General features: G+C 42.6%; 1 protein-coding gene across 1 annotated transcript in view; it reads right to left on the bottom strand.

Moving 5' to 3' along the window:
- The window catches only part of pde10a (phosphodiesterase 10A), a 71,690-nt gene that overhangs the window by 24,749 nt on the left and 26,826 nt on the right, over positions 1-20,115 (bottom strand). The window contains 5 exon segments of the mRNA XM_030441647.1: positions 285-425; positions 552-601; positions 1,466-1,586; positions 2,857-2,885; positions 13,914-14,045. Coding sequence (XP_030297507.1) covers positions 285-425; positions 552-601; positions 1,466-1,586; positions 2,857-2,885; positions 13,914-14,045 — 473 coding nt within the window.

The raw sequence follows: 20,115 nt of genomic DNA, 5'->3' as shown, positions 1-20,115 counted from the left end.
TGTGCTCCTGTGTTCCTCCCCAGTCTGCTTTCCACTCCTTCTACTCCAGTCATTTGTTTAGTCTTTGTCGAGTCATCTGTTGTGTTTTCCTGTTCCTGCCATTCATTTTGAATAAAACTTCCTCGACTGATCTTCCTGCATTTGGGTCCAACTCCTTTCCTTCTCGACGTGACAGTAATTGGCGCAACATCTGTATATTCAGCCCTGTTGTGTCATCTGTTTTTATTTACTTTCCTATTCATTCAATATAAAATGCCAAGATGGATAAGTCTGCACTGCCTTACCCCCATGATGTCCTCTACTAGCAGTGTTTTGCGAGTCTTGGCAACATGAGCGGCAATGGTTGTCCCAAATGCGATGGGGCCGGAGGGAATGAGGCTTGGAGGGCCATCCTTGGCCCCCGTTGGAGTGAACATACATAAACTCTATAGAGAAGCATGGACAAGAACAGAGAGGGAGAGAAAAATAAAGAAAGAAAATATACATGTAAATAAATATACACAACTGTGTTAGTGTTCAAGATGTACTCAGCAAACGTCCTCTGCACTTACATTGTTGCATTCTCCCAAGAAGTAAAGTGCAAATCCATCAGCTTTTGTTGCTGCAGAAGTGAGGGACAAACATGTGGTTTAAATACAGTGAAACAGTCCATGTCACATTCTGTTATACCATCTAAAACAATGTCAGACATACCTGAGAAGACACATGTGACAAGGAGACAACAGTCCAGTTACAATCTAAAAACAAATCTATTAACAATGTCCCACATAACAACGAGGGCACTCTGACCGAGGGCTTTGACAACCATCCAGTTCATCTCATTCCCAGTCCGCCTTTCAAAGTCCCATTTCACACTGATATATGGGTCATGTTATCGCATAATGTGGCAACAGAGAGACTGGCGGACCATCAGATCATCAAGAAGTTAATGAGAGGTGTGGTTTGGGTGAAAATGATCTTTCTGTTTGATTCGTTGACAACATTTTTAATACAATTTAAGATGTCAGACTGTCTTGGTTAGAAGGATAAAGTCCTGGACCTTTCCTGATCGCTGTTCCTGTTCACATTTAACAATATCTGAGTGGAATTAGGAAACATTCGAAAATAATACTGATTGCCTGATCAAATTATCCAGTTTGTTTGATCATTTGAACAATAATTTGATTTTGGTTTGTCAACCTGAATGAATAGGGAGAAGAACTGGGACTATTCACGCAGGGATAATTCTTACTGTTTATCGTATGCATGCGTGTCACTCCTGCTCTCTAAACAAATATTCTACAAGTAATATCTTGAGTATTTATTCATAATCTCATGAGGAGACGTTTCTAATACTACTGTCATGATCAAGTTCTTTCTTGTCCACATTAAATGTGTGCTCTCAGTGTCACTTTCAGGTTGCAGCACCAGCGTGATGTGAACTGAAGCCGAGAGGATCAATGTGCTGACTCATGTCGACTTTTACCTGTTTTGATGATGTTGCACAACTCGTAGAGCAGGAGTTTGTTGTCTCCTCCAGTGTCCAGCCGCTGCTCCATGTAGCTGTTGAGTTCGTACACCACGCCCTGCATATTTGTGTCCTGGTACTGCTGGACGCAAGACACACAGTTATTGCAACTCGGCAGCCTCGCCATAAACACCCAGATTGAATTTCAAAACTCAGCGAGCGCCACAACAAAAGGAAAAACGTGAGGACAACCTGCAGTCTGTCTCGCGTCCGATCTAATGTTTCGGAAGCGGCTGGCGACTAACTCGAATGGGATTTTTTAATTTTTTTTTAATGAATGAATGAAAAGGGATTATCTTCCTGCCATTCACAAAAGCAGAGCCATTCATCACAACATCCTCCACCCCTCACGCTCACACCGCCCTGCACACTGCTGCATTCTAGCCCAGGGATCCCCTCGCGGTCCCTAGAGGAGGCCACCGGAGCCCCACAGCTCTGATTAGAGCTCCTCCGCTCAGCCTCACCTCAAAAGTGCGGTTATGTAAGAGGCAGACCTCCTGCCTTGTGCGGGGCCAGAGAGCCGTCTATTTCTGCGCCTGCAGAGAGGGCGAGGACAGGACGGCGGGGAGAGTGGCGTACTAGAAAGCCTCCCCCATGGGACGCCTTCTATCCTCCTACATCCTGTTTGCACAGACGTATGGATGACGCACTGAGGGGTCGAGTGGTCCTTCTTTAGTTTCTTCTTCTTCTTCTTCTTCTTCTTCTTCTTCTTCTTCTTCTCCTTCTTCTTCTTCTTCTTCTTCTTCTTTCTGCCCAGTTCCGGGGCCCTGCTGTGGGCCCTGACACCTGGCCTCCTAAGGGCATGATGGTGTTAAGATGACAAAGGCGTGAACATATGTACGTGGAGCACAGGGGAGCTACTCTTTCCCAAAACTTTCCAGCCAACTGCCTCACACGTGCTGAGTGCAGCCATTCTTCTTGTTCTTGTTAATTATCTACAAGACGCTGACCTGAGCAGTCACGAAGCCTGGCCTCCGATGTCAACATCACTACAGGTACGAATTTGTGAACTGTTTCAAGATTTTATTCACATTTTTTTTTCTGTCAAAGAGCCAAAGTCACAACGTCTTTGCTCAAAAGAAAGTGAGCACAAGGACAAACAAGGCTGTTGTCAAAGAACATAGTTAGTGTGCATGTAAATGAAGTGCACTCGGACATTTTTGCAGTTATTAAAGGACATTGTGTGCTATGCTGTCCTTGAAAGAGTCTAGCCGTAGTGTCCATTCCTGGCTAAGACTGAATCTGTCACTAAGGTTAGCTTTGGGATTTAGGGGGGCAAAGGCAAAAAAAGAATTGAAACATCCACAATATATTAAGTGACATTTAATAAGATTAAGCAGAAAACCTACCCTGCTGACTTCTTTAGCTGATGTGTCATCTGTAAAGAGAAAAATCACAAAGTTAAAAAACAAGTTGGAACAAAGTTTGGTTCCGTTTTAGGATCAGTTCCCTTATTGTTAGAAGGTGGATGAGACATGAAAAATCGGGGTGTGTGGCCTACAAACTTGGACTTTCTGCTGTGTCACATCACTGTACTTAGCTAGCCAACGTTAGCTAGTTCGATATAGTTTGATAGACTCAAAACAAACAGAAAGAATTTTTACACAACAAATGAAAACTTTAATTATTAAGTTAAAAAGTTCATCCTGGCAGTATTCAATGTGAGGACGGAATTAAGCCACTAGATGACTTGGCTTATTGTGACCTGTAGCATGAAGTGACTAATATTAGCAGACTTAAGGACTGCCTGCTGCTTCATTATGTTTTGGCATTTTTAAATAAATGATCATATGTGGCTGTTGGTTGGTATAATACGTACCAGACACATTGTTTTGCTTTAATCAATATTGGTTAGTGGAGACGATTTTGATACAAGCGATGTTTGTAAAAACTCTGTCCGTTCTTAGGCCTCATTCAAACCAAATCAGGCTTTGTGGCGGTAAATTTTCGATTCCATGTTCGATGCAACAGGGAAAAACTGACACAACATTTTTTTATTTTAACCAAAAGATACATAGTGCAAGGCTTACGTGCGTGTGTTAAGAACAACAGCATCCAAGTCGAGTAACACACCTAGTCGTCTACTGGTCTATCAATTATTTGATCAAAAAGAATGGATATGCATCAATACATAAAAAACAACCATGATGCAAGACCTGTCACTACAGTGTGTTTTAAACTGGTCCACGAGACCAAATTGAGTCACTACATGTGAAACATCACATTGCACTCCAGTCATTCACGCTGCTAGTCTGATCGCGTCTTTTGTGACTGCCACCAAAACCTGATGTCGGAACCGGCGTTTTTGCCACAGTGCCAGATTTAGTCTGAACGAGGCCCTGATAAATGGTAGATGCCAAGTCAGTGTTACTGGGCAAATGTAAATGTAGTCGTTGCTGAGAAAGAGCAAAAACAAGTTGGTCTGCATTAAGAAGCAGACAACAGGGCGAGCCAGACAGAAATCTACGATAAGCCGATAACTCTTCCCCAGAGGGGAAATGTAGCTGATGCTGCAGCACAATGACAGAAATAAGTATTAGTAAAGAAAGTGAATTAAATCAATAATAGAGGTATACAAAACTAAAATATGATTTAGAAATTAAAAGTGATTATGTAATCTGGCCTGGCTGTAAGAAGGTTGGGTGGGAATTCGTGCACGGATGGACTACACAGAGGCACAACAACACAAGCAGCAGGTAGCAGAACCATATGTCGCCCTCACTACAGCAGACAGGTGAATGGTAAATGAGCAAACGCATATTCAGAGCTTTAATACACATTATGAATAAATTATGAATGAATATATCATGTGCTGTCGATGTAGGTAGACATTTGCTTAAACTATGTTCCTTCTAAAACAGAATTAAGAGAGGTAATCATTTAACTTGACAAGTGCAAAATTCTGCGGCCTCAAGTGCAAATTCCTGGTGTGATTTTAGGCTGTTGGAGAGACAGCAGACATATGACTATTGTCTTTGGACGCAAACACCGAAGTATGTGATAATAACGAAAGCTTCGGCCAATCATAACAGTTGCTGGACTTACAGTCTGGGAGCGCTGCTACTTGAGACGAAAATAAAACCATTCACACAGCTCGAGCGGTTCTTCATTACGCGCTCGTCAACAGGACACGAGAACAGTAACAGCCCAGATCTCTTTGGTGACTTTTCATGTGATCAAACCAAGCTGATAAAAAAAGAGAGAGAGAGAGAGAAAAAAAAAAAAAACTGGGCAGATTTTAGAAACATCTCCTGAAGTGCTGACTAGAGCTGGTTCTCCTTTGAAAAACGAACCTCTTTGTACATGTGAAGAAAGAAATTACAGCCAGCTACATTGTTTGTTGTTTTAAACATTCCTCCAGTGTGCTATGAGTTTCCTAACTTAGCCATGAGAGCTATTTTAGAGTGAACCCCTGGCCGGGCGTGACGTCAATCAGAGGACAGAGAGCTGCACTTGAAAAAGACTTCAAACCCCTTTGAAAAAAAGGAAAAATACACACAGCCTTTTTTTATAATGACTTGTTGAGGCCAACAATATTCCAACATGAAGCCCTTTGAAGGGCACATTTGACAAATACAGCAGGATACCTAGTCTGCATTTTCATATCACAAGAGAGCAACTTGACACCAGCCATTTTACACAGATACTATTATAGAGCCAATGACTGGATTATTGTTGCAACTGAGCTGCAATGATTATTCACAGGTCGACTAATTAACTGCTATGTTGATAACTGATGAGTCGCTGAAGTCATTTTTCATGCAGAAATAGCAGAAAAGTCTATTTTCAGCCTCTCAAACATCTCCTGCTTTTTTTTCTTTGGTATCATGTTAAATTGAATATCTTCAGGTTTTGAACTGACAGAACAAGATATTTCAAGATATCACCTTAGACGTTGAGGAAGGGGGAGAATATCTTTCACTGTTTTCCGACATTTCATAAACCAAACGTATAATCGCTCTGTCTAGAGAATAATTAGCTGATTGCTGGTTGCAGCCCTATTGGATAATTCTGTTAACAAATGAGAGAAAACAACCTACTGCCTTCATTCAATAAACGGATATGAATAACGGACAAATTACAGTCACGGCATTTAATTCTGTTTAAAGGTGCCACATGAAAGACCTGACCACCTGACACCAGAGTAACTGATATGCAATGTGATGTAATGTGGTTAATGATGTATACATGCTGTAGTATGTAATGATATGTGAACTACTCTGAGTACTCAGACTACAGATAAATGGGGAAAGTATTACTAACTCCAGACGATTTGATTCATAGCATACGTTGTGTACAGTGCAGAACACGTGCACTAACGGGTAACTGCAAGCTATCAGCAGCAAAGAAAGATTTTTCTCATCCTCAGTGACCTGAACTCTCCGCTCTCTGCCCCCTCTGCCCACCTACTCTGCTGTCAAAAGGGCCATGCAGCACTGCCCCACCTCTCTCAACACCCTGGTCGATGGGTGATGCAGCTGCAGCGACTGAAAATACGTAACATGCAATTGCAAAGGGTCACCGGTGGAGGTTTTCACTGCCCTGACTGTTGGCGTAGACCACCTTGCTCGCCATTATCATTATCAGATCACATTCCCTCTGCCTGGGCTTGTGGTCCCCCCCCCCGTAATCAAAGTCACTCCTGAAAGAAATGTTCGCCAGGCACAGTTCGTGGTGTTGCGGGTCTAATTACACTCTCGCAAACCACCTCTGTTGGCATCTCATGCGTAGCGGTCCCAGTGGAAATGAAAATGTTTAAGGGGCCAAAATGACAGGACGTTGTTGTGCTTGCAGCCTATATACCCTGTCAGGTGAACCGAAGAGATACGAAAGCAAGTGCCCTTTAAATGTGTTGTGCTGAGCCAGTTGCCTGGTTGGACCAATTCCAATAGTTTCATTAAAGTAAGCAGCACGGCCGTGCACACATTCAACAGGTGCAGGTCCAGCATGGCTCTCATTCCTGGTATTCCTAGAAACCAAACCATAGCTAGAAAATATAGTGTGGTATCTTTGGCTGTGCTCTTGCTCCCTGACAAAAAGTTGGGGATTTCTACAGTCTAAAACATCAAATAGGCTCCAAAATATATCACATACACTGTATAACAATGTGAGTGTCCTGCTTTTCTTTTCTTTTATCTCCATACAATGTGGTCAGCCGTCAGCCGGGGACAGAGACCAGTAGCCTGTTGTAATGCCATCCCATATTTTCAGGGACACCGCTGTGCTTTCAGTAAACAAAGGAGGAGAGGGCTGACATAGTCTGAGAAAATACACTGCCAGCTCACGAGGCAGTGAAAACTAAACATGACTGTCTAGAAACCAGCAGACGCTAACCAGACCTGCTGTTATCACTCCATTCAAACTTTTCCCGACCTGGAACACCAGTGAAAATGCTCCTCAGTTAGCGGCTGAATGACGGTCACTGCCGCTCACTCAGGCTCAGGGGCTGTATGCTTAATGGTATTGGGTTAGCTGCTGGACAACAGGCTCAATGGCTACATACTATAAGTGCAGTGCATCGTTGTTGCTAACCATATCCAGTTGAGTTAACTCCAACACACTTCACATGCAACACCTAACACTATCATAATAAACGCAAACAATGAACATGGCTATCATTTGTACTCACTGCTGTCAAGCTAGCATGTTAGCATTTGCAGGAAACGCACATTGTTTCTTCACCATTCTTGTGCCACTAGCTTGCCAATAGGCTAGATGAAACATTTACAGAGGCTTATTCAAGGCCTATGATGGCCACAGAAACTGTTTTTTGTGATGTATTGATTGTTGTTGATATGTTAAGACATTTTCTACAAATATAACAAGAAATGCTTGTAGAACAGCTTACAAAGCTTGACATATTTTGATAGCAGTATTAAATGTATGATATAAAAAACATTTAGTTGTTTTATTTTTAGTTTCACAGAAAGTCCAGTTTTAGTAGGCTACATTATTTATTTTCATCTTGCTCCAGTGTAACAGTTCCATTTTTGGAAATAAAAGAACAAACAGCAAAGCTGAAATGAAATGAATGGATCAATGTGAGGTCAGACAGGACAAACTCTCTCCTGAATGCTGGTGTTAAATGTGATTCTAGTTCAGACACCATGATAATAATAACAGGAGGGTGAAAGCCTTTTCACACCACACAAGGTTATCTGTGCACCTATTGATTTCATGGTTTGTGATGAAAGCTCCTGAATGAGGGACATTCGTGCAGCTGGCCAAAAACATGGGGATTTCTAAATGGGTTCAACCAATAAAATCATCAGTCGTGAGATTCTGTAAAAAGGTGTCGAGCAAACAAAGTTTATCCAATATAAACATGTCAACATGCCGCCATAAAAGAAAAAAAGATTCAAACCGAAACAAAGTTTTTTTTTGACTGAACTTTGAAGATGAAGAAGAAGTGGAAGAAGAATGATAAGAAAAGTAGACGTCGAACTCTGTACCTTTACCCAAGCACATACACGCCAGCACACAAAGTCTGCAGTTCACATTTGAGCACAAAGGTCTCTGGTGAACGGACAGTGATAAATGATTTGAAGAAGTACCCAGAGAATATCAACAGCCTCGGGCTGTAGCCTTTCACCGGGGAAAAATCCCCCAGTCAGCTGGGTCTAACGTGCACAACACTTGATGGCTGTTTTATTGATCTGCTGCCACAGACACCCACCCACCCACACATACACACACACACACACACACACACACACATACATACACACACATGTATGGGGACGGTCAGCTATAGCAGTGACTCAGCAGTCAACATGTGTTGACCCAGTCCTGCATCAACCTGCAGCTCCCTGTTTACCTCCACTTGTGTTTGTGTCTAAGTGTGTGATCTTTAGATAGAGATATTAATGAGAGCCTGGTTAAAAAAGTGCTGAGTAACAATCAGGTGGTTGTTGTAATTTTTGGGAAGCTATCAACAACTTAATACTTCACGGCATTCAGATGATCAGAAAATCTAAACTGTTTTCCCTCCCAGTATTTTAAACAGTATTCACTGAGCACCGTAAGCAACCTCCCTCCTCCCTCCTGATGGAAAGCCCTGCAGGTGAGACAGCGCTTATCACAGTGGTGGGGTATGAGGTTCTGCTTCACAAGCACATCTTTGTCTGTTTGCCACTGCCATCCAAACACATCTGAGACACAGTATCAGCTGCTTCACAGCTCGGCCCAACTCTTGCCCTCTGGAGCCCAGGCAAGAAAGACTTCTTCCACAAACTTCTATATTTTTATTCAGACATGGAGTCTGATTTGTCAGGGACAATCAACTTTTTATTATTACTAAAATTCCAAGTATCCGTTTTACAGCCTCTTACAAATGAGTGTGAGCTGCTTTTCTGTTTTTGTAATTACAAGTTATCTAAAGCATGATCTGAGCTTTCATTTTTTACTTTTTTGCGACATTGATTAAAGAAAATGAACAGATCATCCAGCAATAAAAATAACTGTCAGTTGCAGTTCAAGTTCAGATATAATCTAATTTTGAGAGATAATACTGAATCTAAACTGTGCTTCCTTCTCCACAAATTCAGGTAATGAGGGAAGAAGATGTGAGTATAAATCCAAACAAAATGTTAAATTACATGAAATGAAATAAAAAGTTGGAGCATTGCATATTGTTAAAATTATAGCAATGATAATAGCAATGATAATAGAAATGTACACCATGCAGACTTTTTTCCATTACTCTGTATGAGCAGAAGTTGTGAAGTTCTCACAAACAGCCACACTTGTTACATATTCACTGTGTGAGTGTGTGCATGTGTGTGTGTGCGCGCGTGTGCACTGCAGAAGGCACAGGCGAGTGACGAGGGGCCTCTGGATGCGAGCAGCAGAGGGATTTATTAATTACCCCATGACAGCGTGTGGTGTGAAGTAAACATTGCCAGTGGGACTGGTCGAGAGAGGTGTGATGGTCAAATGACATCAGCAGGGGATTCTGGGAAATAGTGTTCAGAAAGAGGCTGAAGTGCTCTGTGACACACCGAATCTGCCTTCGCAGCTGAACTTGATACATACACACTTAATACTACCGAGCAAGATCTATCATGACAAATATAATATCACCACTCAGCAGATTCAATGCAGTGCAAATGCAAAGGCTGGTAGCGGAACAAAAGGCTGTAACACAACCTTTGCACAAACACACCCTCACACACACTTGCGTGTATGTGTACAGACAGACTATGTTATCCAGTGCAGCTCATCACATGATAAGTGAGAACGGGACAGGCTGCAGGGACTGCTTCCAGGAAGCAGCGGTTATCTCAGTGACGATCACATGATGACAGGACCTGCTGCTGCTGCTGCTGCTGCTGCTGCTGCTGCACTCAGAAAAGATATAAGATCTATCTGATCCCTCAAAAGTATCACTGCAGGACACATAAATAGATAATAGGAGCTACTTTGACCATAAAAATATATCCAGGAAAAGTCCAGCTTCTTTATAATAAATGGAGTAAAGTGTTGAATAAATCTACAAGTCAGGTCGTCCCAAACACAGTTGAGCCTGTGAGATGAACCAGAAATTAGACTGTGCTCGTCATTTGATTGGATACAGCCATCGAGAGGCTTCAGAGTGGTGCCTAAGTGTCTGCTCACACTGGTCTGACACAGGAAGTGGACTTACGTTACTAGTGTGATGTAAAGATCAACACAGATTGAGACACGGGGCATAATGAGAGAGCTGTCAGGCGTATTACTCATGTTCACACCCGCAGTCTGGTCCCCTTATGAGCCCAACTTCACAGATCTAGTGGCTGAGCGTTGCTCAACACTTAAACTTCCGATTTGTAAGAAGGTGAAGAAGGAGATGGGAATGAGACTCAGAAGTCAACTCTCTTACAAATCAAACCTTGAAAGCAACACCTTGGTTTAGACCAACTCAGCATGCCTGGTGTGGTCACAGAGCACATAAAGGTCATTTTAATAATATTTGACATGACGGTCAAAACTGAAAGGTGGAAGTTTATCTACTGTGGGTCAATGTAACAGCACTCAACACCAGATCATCATAGCACTGTAGTAGGAAACGCATTCAACATGTTGATTAGATCTCTAGAAAACTCCACAGGGCTCCTTTAAAGATGTATTGCACCAATTTAGCATTGCACTCCAACACTGTCTGCCTTACGGCGGCCAGTTAATAAACAGATAAATAAGAACCACAGATTTATTCCACACATAATTTTTCTGTGTCAAAGCATGACACCGATATTACCCACAATGTATCTTAACTGGCAACATGTTGGTCTGAGTGTGCCCGCAGGAAGAGCACCAGGGTTTGGAGCCAATATGAAACCATAAAAATAACAATGTGACGTGATGCACCATGTCCCAAAAAGATGTTCCCCTCATAAGACTACACTGCGGAAAGGAGCGGCTGTAAAATGGCGGTTAACCAACCCACAAATCCCCACAAAACAGGTCTTTTCACTCTCCCAATAAAATACAATACATGATTAAATAATTTGATCCGCTTTCAAGTTAGCAGAGGGCTAAACCAGAAGTTTCATGACTTTGCACCACTCCGTCGGCTTTATACAACGTTTTCCGACATGTTACAGATTCTGATGTGTAAAATAAGGTGCTGGCACTAAAGGCTGCATTTTAACAAATGAAGACTAAAGCTGCATCTGGCTCCACAGGCTACATCCAAACTAACATCCACACCAGAATAACAACAATGTGGATCGTCAAACAAAATCCCCAAACTCTTACGTGATTAAAATCCCAGGCTCTGATGGTGGTCTAGTGGTCCCCATCTCTCTTATTCCAAGAAATATCTATCGTCACCCATGGTTCATATTGATGTTGGCTCCATCAGCCATTCACTGACATGGACTTTGTAAAGAGGAAAAAGTGTTTGCACTTGTAGCAGAGCAGCATATTTGCATATCTACATATGGCCTACAGTGTATCCATCAGTAAGTGAGCGGTCCTCCACTGTGTTTCATCATCCAACGTATCAATGCCGTAACCACTTCACCAGGAGCCTTAGGTCCATAGGGGATCATAACATAGTTTGTCAGAGCACTTGTTTTATACTACCTTCCAGGCAGCCAGCAGTTAACAAGCAACATGAGAACAAACTGTGAAATTCAATACTTGCTTGAATCCATCTGAATGAATATTCATGTCTACTTTTGATTTTTTTTTTTTCTTCACGTTGTAAATTTCCAGTTATAAAGTTCGTAGGCCTGCCACAATAACCATTTATTGCTGGGTGATAAATTGTCCACAAATAATTACAACAAATTTCGTTTTATGCCACCAATATAATGGTAAATGTAATAGCCTGAAGTTTACCCTTTCAAAGAGTGATTCATTTTTTATTTTCGATATACAGTCACGGGATATTGTACGTAGAAAAACTGAAGTAAATGTAATAAAAATAATTAGAAATCACACAACCAAAACAATAAGTAAAATTAAAAACAAAATACTGACATGTACGATTAGCCAAAAAAAACTGAATCATTGGGACAGGCCAGGCAGCGCAGATTTTTCAGCTCAATCAGCACTTCTGAGCCTCTGCTCAGCGATAACAGCGACTTTGTATACTGCGATGAGGTGCCTGACTAAAATTCCTGAAAGTCGACTTTCCTGCCGTACTGGAACAAATGGTGGCCAGTGGCTGAACAGAAGGGAGGTCAAAACTAGTGCTGTCACAACACTGGAACTCCTCACCTCGATGCAACAACACACTGACGCCATGTTTGGCACTGCAGGGAGAAACGTATATATATAAACAATTTGTAACCATCATCCAATACAAAATTACTGGGATTTGCGATATAATCCTGATTATCATCAAAATGACTTAAAATAGGGCATACCCATGTCACTCACATTCCCCCAATTTAAAATAAATCAGGAGATGTGTATAGGACTACGCCACTGATCTACACAGCTTTTTCAAGTAACTCGTGAGGATATCTGCTCATCCAGCATTTAAGATGACCCCCATAATGGAAATCCAACATGACCAACACATCTTGATTTTTTATCACAATCATTCACGCTGATAAAATCTTACATTTTTCTATCCCTAAAGATTTTTATCAAAAAGATCAATATGACAAGGCTCGTGTTCCGTGTGTTCCCAACACTATCTAAGTGTATTTATTTGTCTGGGCGCATGTGTTAACTCAATATCTGAGGAAAAAGTGAAAAAAAAAATAATAGTACTTTAAACAGTTTCAAATGTTCAGAATTTTTTGCAGTAAACAAAATTATTACTTAAATTGCTGAGTCTTCGCAAAGCATGGGAAAACCTTGACCCTTTTCACTTCGGAGTTTTGTTTCATGACTCATATGATAACTGAAAACCAAAAAACCCCCCCAAAAAACACGGAAACGTTAGCCGAAAAAGTTTTCGCTTTCTGCTCCGCGATGAAGTTTTGTGAATCAGCACAGGCTCCATCTGCTCTGAACTCAAATTAGTTATTCCTATTTGGCGCCTGGCGAGAAGGATTGACATGAGGACCTCTATTTGGTACCTGTCGACCTAAACACACACGGACACACACATACGTACAAACTGTACACAGTAAATGGTTTCACATGCAGGCTCAGACTCCAGAGGTCGACGTCTGCATGGCAGCCGTGAACACGGCTGTCTGTACATGAAGCAGAAAGCAGCTCCAAAATGTGACAAATCCATCCTCCGCCAGTTTCCCCCTTCACTTCAACACACCCACACCCTGAGCCAGCACAACCCCCCCCCCCCCCCCCCCCCACCACCACCATCCCTACCCCTCCCCTGGGCCCCCTTCAGCCGGCTGCATGTCTCTGGAGGTCGCCTCTGACGTCAGCAGCTCGACTGGGCCGAGTGCCAGCCCTGTGGGCCCTTGATGGATGCGGTTGGTCTGAGAAACAGTCCGCTGTGTGTGGAGCGCACGGCACAGACTCAACTCGGCCCGCTCAAACACATCTAATGACCCGTAAACACCCGACAGGCCCACTCCCTCTGCCTCTCTTCTGTCTATCACACACACTGACGATTGAAGGAGACACATGTGAAGATGAGTGATTTGTACTGCAAATGGCCGGGATAATAAACACAAGCCGCAGAGGAACACTCTGGTTATTCTCTGGTCTTAAAGAGAAAAAAGCCTTCATTTGTTCAGCGCCTGACTCGGCTGCAGATATTCAGGGCAGCTCGTATTTGTGGTTTACTAGTCGGGAACTCTTACGGGATTATGCGAGCAAAAAAGAACAAACATTTAACCAAAGCAAAATATTACAACTCTACTTCAATATACTGAAATCCACTGATCCGATCATTATGTCACTGCGATCCAGACTGCTGCAGCATGTTTGTGTGTGTGTGTTCCCATGTCTGTCCCTGTGTGTGTGTGTGTGTGTGTGTCTGTCTGTGTGGGTATACCTGCAGGCCTGCTGCTGGTCTTCCTCTTCAGCCATCTGTCCAACGTCTCTGCACTCACGCTCTCTAACACAAAGTCGTCCAGCATCTGCGGGTGCAGGGAGAGGTAGGCCTTCACTTTCTCATCTGTCAAGCCTGAAAACACAGAAACAGGATGTCTTTTAGATCGCACAACTTTATTCCTGGGTAATATAACGACTTTTTTTTTTTTTCAAATTAACAATGAGAAATCATGGAAATGCTAGACATGCAAGATACAGGAGGATGGAAATCAAAGGCGCACAGTGTTCCTGACAACCACCGAAACAAATGCACAGGCTGGAGACGAGCGAAGGTCATCTCGTTTTCTTTGCTCTGAGGTGACAGCGGCAGCAGCAACAGTGCCTAGGTTCCAGCTAAAGCTGTTAGCTGGGCTAGCTCACTTATGTTTACTGTAAAGCTGCGTCTCCAGGGACAGGAGCCCCCAACAGAGGCAGCAGGATAAAGGAGGACTCGATTGTGCTTAATAGGCAATTAGGTTCTTGAGAGCTCGCTAAGTGCTGCTGTTTACTGTCTTTGTTGTCAGGGAAAAAAGCCATTTGCCAGACCATCGTTGGGGGAAAGTTGTTTTTAATGCACCCGCTGGCGTCTAAGAGGCCGCCGTGATCCACTAGGAAACCATCATGTTTAGGTCACTCACGCAAATGGAGTGTGCGTCTGAAACAAAGCCTTGTAACTGAGACGTCATCTCGTCATGAGACCTCGAACTCAACACTGACATTAGAGGCAATCAAAAGTAATTCTTCCAAGAAAAGAAAATACAAATCCTGTACAGCAGTGCTGATAAATTTAGATTTGTGGTATGGTGTGGGGTAATTGTGTCTTTTATCAGATAATAAAACAAAGAGTGTTGTTGTTTTTAGACAGCCCTTATAGTTTTTTTTCTACCGCCTTCTCACGAAATGTCTGGTTATCAGCAGCATCTGTGTAGACTCCCTTCAAGTATGAATCACAGGAGGACATGCAGCTGGAAGGCATGTGTTCTGCTGTCAGACACACAAACACACCCGCGGAATGAAAATATCACTAAGTGGGGCTGTCTGTCTGAAATCCTGCACGGTACCCGGATGGTGGATGACCTGAACGAGGGGGGGTGGCGTGGGCTCGACAGTTGTGTCGAATGGTGCAGGGGGCTCGAAGCATCCACTTCAGCTGCAGGTATCTCCTGCATTTCAATGAAGAGTGTTTAAGACTTGCAGTTGTTAAATAACCTTTAATTTGATTCAATTTTAGAATCAAAGTGCTCCTGACTCTGGTAAACAGTCTGCTGCTATCTGCGACCTTTGATCCATTCCCCCAGAACAAATAATTTGATCTTCACTTACGATGGATCATCTGCTGTGTGTGTGTGTCTGTAGGTCGAGCAGGCTTGTGGTTGCAGGCAAATAAGGCAAACAGAGGTGGGGGTGGGTGGTGGTGGGTTGGGGGGGGGGGGGGGGGAGTTCGGGGGATGGAGGACGCTGCGGTCTGACGCTGTCCAGACACGAGACACAGATCTTCAGGAGCGGAACGCCTCACGAGACTCCTGGCCAGCTCTGACGCACATCGGCAGAATACGGCTTCATAAATCAGAGAAAGTTGAGGGGGGGGGGGGGGGGGGTGGAGTGAGCTGCAGGGGATGGAGAGACACACAGGGAGGAGTAAAACGGGAGCGCTGCAAGAGACCCCGACGACTTTGTCCTATTTGAAACACAAAGGAGGCACTGTGACTGGTGACACTACAAAAAAAAAAACAACTGAAAAGACAAGGAAGCTGTATCAATTTATGAATACGACTTCTGTGTCGACGGGGCTCTAAAAAAATTATTTAGCTATCATATGTGTGCACATGAACAAAAATAGTCAAATGTTCTGTTTCCACAGGGCAAAAACGAACTGCACTACAGTGATTAAAAATTTGCAGTGGGTACAAGACGGTTGATATAATGGTGTTCTGGCTAAGACCCTGTGCTTAAAATTGCTGACCCACACTAGGAAAAATTGAAAAAAACAAAACAGGGACTCAGTGGCAAAGAAAGAGCGAACCTTGGCTGCCTAGAACAGCCACTGTTTATTTGTGACCCCCATTTCAACCCTTAACCTTTATCTTGGCACGTATTGCAGGAAAAGAATGTGATAGTTACATTCTTGTCAAATTCAGTGTTTTTACTGACATCACAAGCGGACGGAGCTCGATACATTTCTCGGCTAATCAGTGTCAGGTCAGTGATTGCTTAAGGATAAGGCTGAGCATGTTCCATATTTCTGTCGTTGTCAACAAGTCACATGAAAAGACCAAAAGCAAGAAACCTGCCTTTGGAATCTAAAATCAGGTTACAATAAAAAAAAAAAACTAAAATAAAAGACTCATTACTCATTATACATTATCTAAAACAGCTGGGCACTGTAGTCTTTATCAAACATTAATCAAACAGGAGTATATAGAACATTTTTGTGGACTTCAGCTGCGTATTAATACACACTCTGTGCTCTGATGACAGCAGGACAGTGTTTGTGGGATTCATTTAAACATATTCATGGTGGCTACATGGGTCGAGCACAGGCAATGGGGGGCTCATGTACAATGTGGAGCTTATTTTTAAATTCTTATTCTTTATTGTTTGGTTTTTTAAATGTTTCTGTTTGGTTAGGTTAAGGTCCCTAGCACACCAAACGGACATCATAGAACTAGTGGCACCTTAACACACTGCAAAGACTACAGCTGGTGGTCAGCTAGCTTGCACGGCACCAGGTAGAGGCAGTCTTTGACTAAAGTCAGGACTCAAGACATACAAACTGCAATTGTTATCGCAAGGCAGCAAAGAAGTGGCAAAGGGCACGCAGGTGAATAAAAATCAAGAAACAGTGAAAACTGGGAAAATCGTTGATGCTACAGGCTCAAGGAACTTTCTCTTTTATTTTCTGTTTTTCTTCCCATGCACTGAATCGCTTATCTGAACAATCAATCACAGGGATTTTTCTCATCGACAGGCTCCCCCGCCAACTCTATTCTCTCAGTCAGTTGCCAAGGGCCGGCAAAAGCTGACTGTTGGGCAAAAACTAGGGCCACGGATGCTAACCAACAAATTGGTTCAAGCCACAGTGTCAAAAACATGTATTACGGAGACGACGTTCTACAATGGACGTATTTTCCCATCTTTTTTCACAAGCCACAAAGCGATGACATCAGAAAAATCTGATTGGTAAGCTGAAATGATGGTCCCGGAGCAGCACTGATTATGATGTTGTAGAAATGACACCAAAACGGTGATACAGGCTCATTCCACATGACATATTCCTCAAAACTATGGTTTCAAAATGAAACGAAATTGAATGCATACAGAGAAGACATATGAAAATGTAATACAGAATTACGATGCACTAAAGGAACCATTCAACGGCCGACTTCTTCTAAATCGATGTTAAATCAACACACACATTTTCAACATTTCCTTCAGTGACTGGCGGCTGTTGAAGCTGTTTGTGCGTCTGCTCTAAGCTTCACATTTAGTTCAGGTGAACTCCAGATAAATGAATTCATCTGTACTGGTTAAGAAGAAGAAATCACTGGTTATTGGAAAAAGTCAGAAATGTAAATATCGTCAATCTCTATTAAAGGGCTGTGGAAAAAGATGCCAGAGGAATGACTGGTTTGACCCAACAGCCACTTTATTGCAGCATGATGTTGATTGATGGCACTTTTTTTTTTTCCTCAGCATTCCTGCTACTTTCTGTCGACCTTACAGACTTTCTCTCTGATTCCTTCACAAATCTTTCGAGCCACGGCTCAACATAATGCGACCGCAGTGACACTCAGAGCTGTGGGATATGCGTCAGTGTCCTGGGCCTGTGACTACGACGGCTAATCAAAGGTGCAGCCAGATCCGTCCCACATGCTGTGGTCCAGAATGGTTAACCCCACTGGGAACCACATGCGCTCACTCAATCAGGAGAGAGGGAGGGAGCCTGCTGTGGGAGACGCAACGGCTTGGTCACTGGTTCGACCCGAGTTTTTGCTTTTATGTTGTCAAACCTCAATTAAATTTCTCTTCTCCCCCGTGGCCAGCGCTGCTGAAAACAATGTGGTCATCAAGATAAGCACTAAATGTTTTTAATTTATCAACTAGGAACATTATCTGGGTCGAAATTCAGCTTTTTTAAAAAAAAGAAAAAAAAATCCTTTTCTGTGTTGTTTTGTCCAATTGGGATATAAAATAAATTAATTTAAAATGCACTAACTTGCACTTTCTATCTATCTATCTATCTATCTTAGTTATCAGTCTCCTGTATTACTAATAATCGGTATTGTCGTTGGTCACTTCACATAATAAACACAATGTCTGGCATGTCGATCAAAAGCAACTCAACACGTGCAGATAGAACTTTCATGGTTTTGGTTTTTGGTTATTTCATGTTTTATTTTGTAGTTACAAGCTCTTGTGTCTTCCCTCCTGTGTTTCTGGCATTCCTGCCCAGTCTGATCCCACCCACCCCCACCTGTCTCACATCAGCCTCGTTAGCACTGCCCTGTTCCCAGTGTCCGTCCACCTGCAGCTCATCTTGTCATTAGCTTAGTTTGTATCTAAGCCTGTGTCGTTCTCTCGCTTGTTGTTGGTTTCTCTGTGCTCATCCTTGCATCAGTCCTGTTTTCGGCCACATATCTCATGGCCCTCGAGTGTTCCCTACGTTCCTGATTTGCTCCTCGTGGTTATTTGGTTTGGTTTGTATTACTTGGTACTTTCCTTTTACTGCATTTGTTGTTGCCAGGTTCAGTTTTTGCCTCTGTGTGTGTCTTGCGTTTCGGTCCATTTTATGTAATTGTGACAAAAACATGTCTGAATCTTCATCATCTAACAAGCTCTTTTTAGATCTGTCTCATTTAATCTTTTTCAAAATCTAGAGCCAGCCTATGAATTATGGTATTCAGATTATGTACATAAGTAAAGTGCTACTACCTTATTGTTAAAATACTGAAAGATAAGTCAAAGGCGTGCTACTAAAGTAAATGTACACAAGTACTATCAACAAAATGTTCTTAAACTATCAAAAGTAAAAGTACTCGCCTGCATAAAAATGTCCACGGTGACTGATTTATTACTATGTATGACTCCCTCCAGAGGTCACAAGATAAATGTGGGAGATGGTGAGATGATAAATAGAGTAGGAAGGAAGACAAAACAAAGCTTTGCTTTACTTATTTGTATTCCAAATCTTTGCTTCTTTGTGAAAATTTGGGCCCCAGACTTGTCTTTAAATGAAACCATCTGAACGGTCTAAAGGGAAAATCTCTCCAGACGTGAATCATGACAAGGGGCCCGAACTCGACACTCCTTTTTGTCAGCCAAAAAGGTTGAGAAGCACTGGACTTGTCTCTCACAATGACTTGTATTTCATACATCCATCATGTTTTTTTTTTTGTAGTGGAGTTAAATGTACAAGATTCACCCCGAAACACAAAACAGAAATACGTGTGCAGAGTGTGTCCGTACAGCTTAAAATCACCTTCGTATTGTACTGAATATAGTTGCTTCTCACCTCTGTGCTCTAAATTAGTCAAACATTCATTGAGACAAACGTATAGGCGGGAGGCAGCGTGTTGTGCAGCATGTTTGTGAGTGGCTGCAGCCCAGTTGGCAGGGATTTTGGTGCCTGACTCAGACTTGGGCTTCCTGTGTAAAAACTGAAGCCTGAGTTCATGCAGTGAGGTACTGTTGCATAACACTTATCTTGACTGCAGCTCACCACACCCTGGGACTGAGGAGGGGAGGCCAGAACCAGTCGCAGTCCGTCTGGGTCTCGCATCCACAACGTTTACGCCATGGGCTGGGCTTCTATACGTGTGTGTCGGCACCAGTTTGTGGTGTTAATATGGCATTTGGGGGCATCAAAACATCCTGAAAAAGCTTCCAAAATAGTAAATCGTTGGGAGTTACGATTTAAGTTTATGAGCGTTTTTATGAAGGAAATCAATTAGGCACGGTCTGCTTTTATATGGAAAAGTAAATGGCTTGTTGAGATACTCCAAGTAATTGACGGCATCGTATAATAAAATGTGCTTTTAATAAACATTTCTTTCACGCAGCAACTTTAAAGGACTGAAACAAGCATCAACACTGAAACCTGATAGTCAGTTGTGATGGGGTATCGTACACAATCACAGGTCACAACAAGAAACCTTGTGTGTCAA

The sequence above is a fragment of the Sparus aurata genome, chromosome 15 (genome assembly GCF_900880675.1).
Source record: "Sparus aurata chromosome 15, fSpaAur1.1, whole genome shotgun sequence".
In the NCBI taxonomy this organism is placed as follows: Eukaryota; Metazoa; Chordata; class Actinopteri; order Spariformes; family Sparidae; genus Sparus; species Sparus aurata.
The sequence above is the reverse complement of the archived record's forward strand: the minus strand, read 5'-3'. Positions and strand labels throughout refer to the sequence as shown.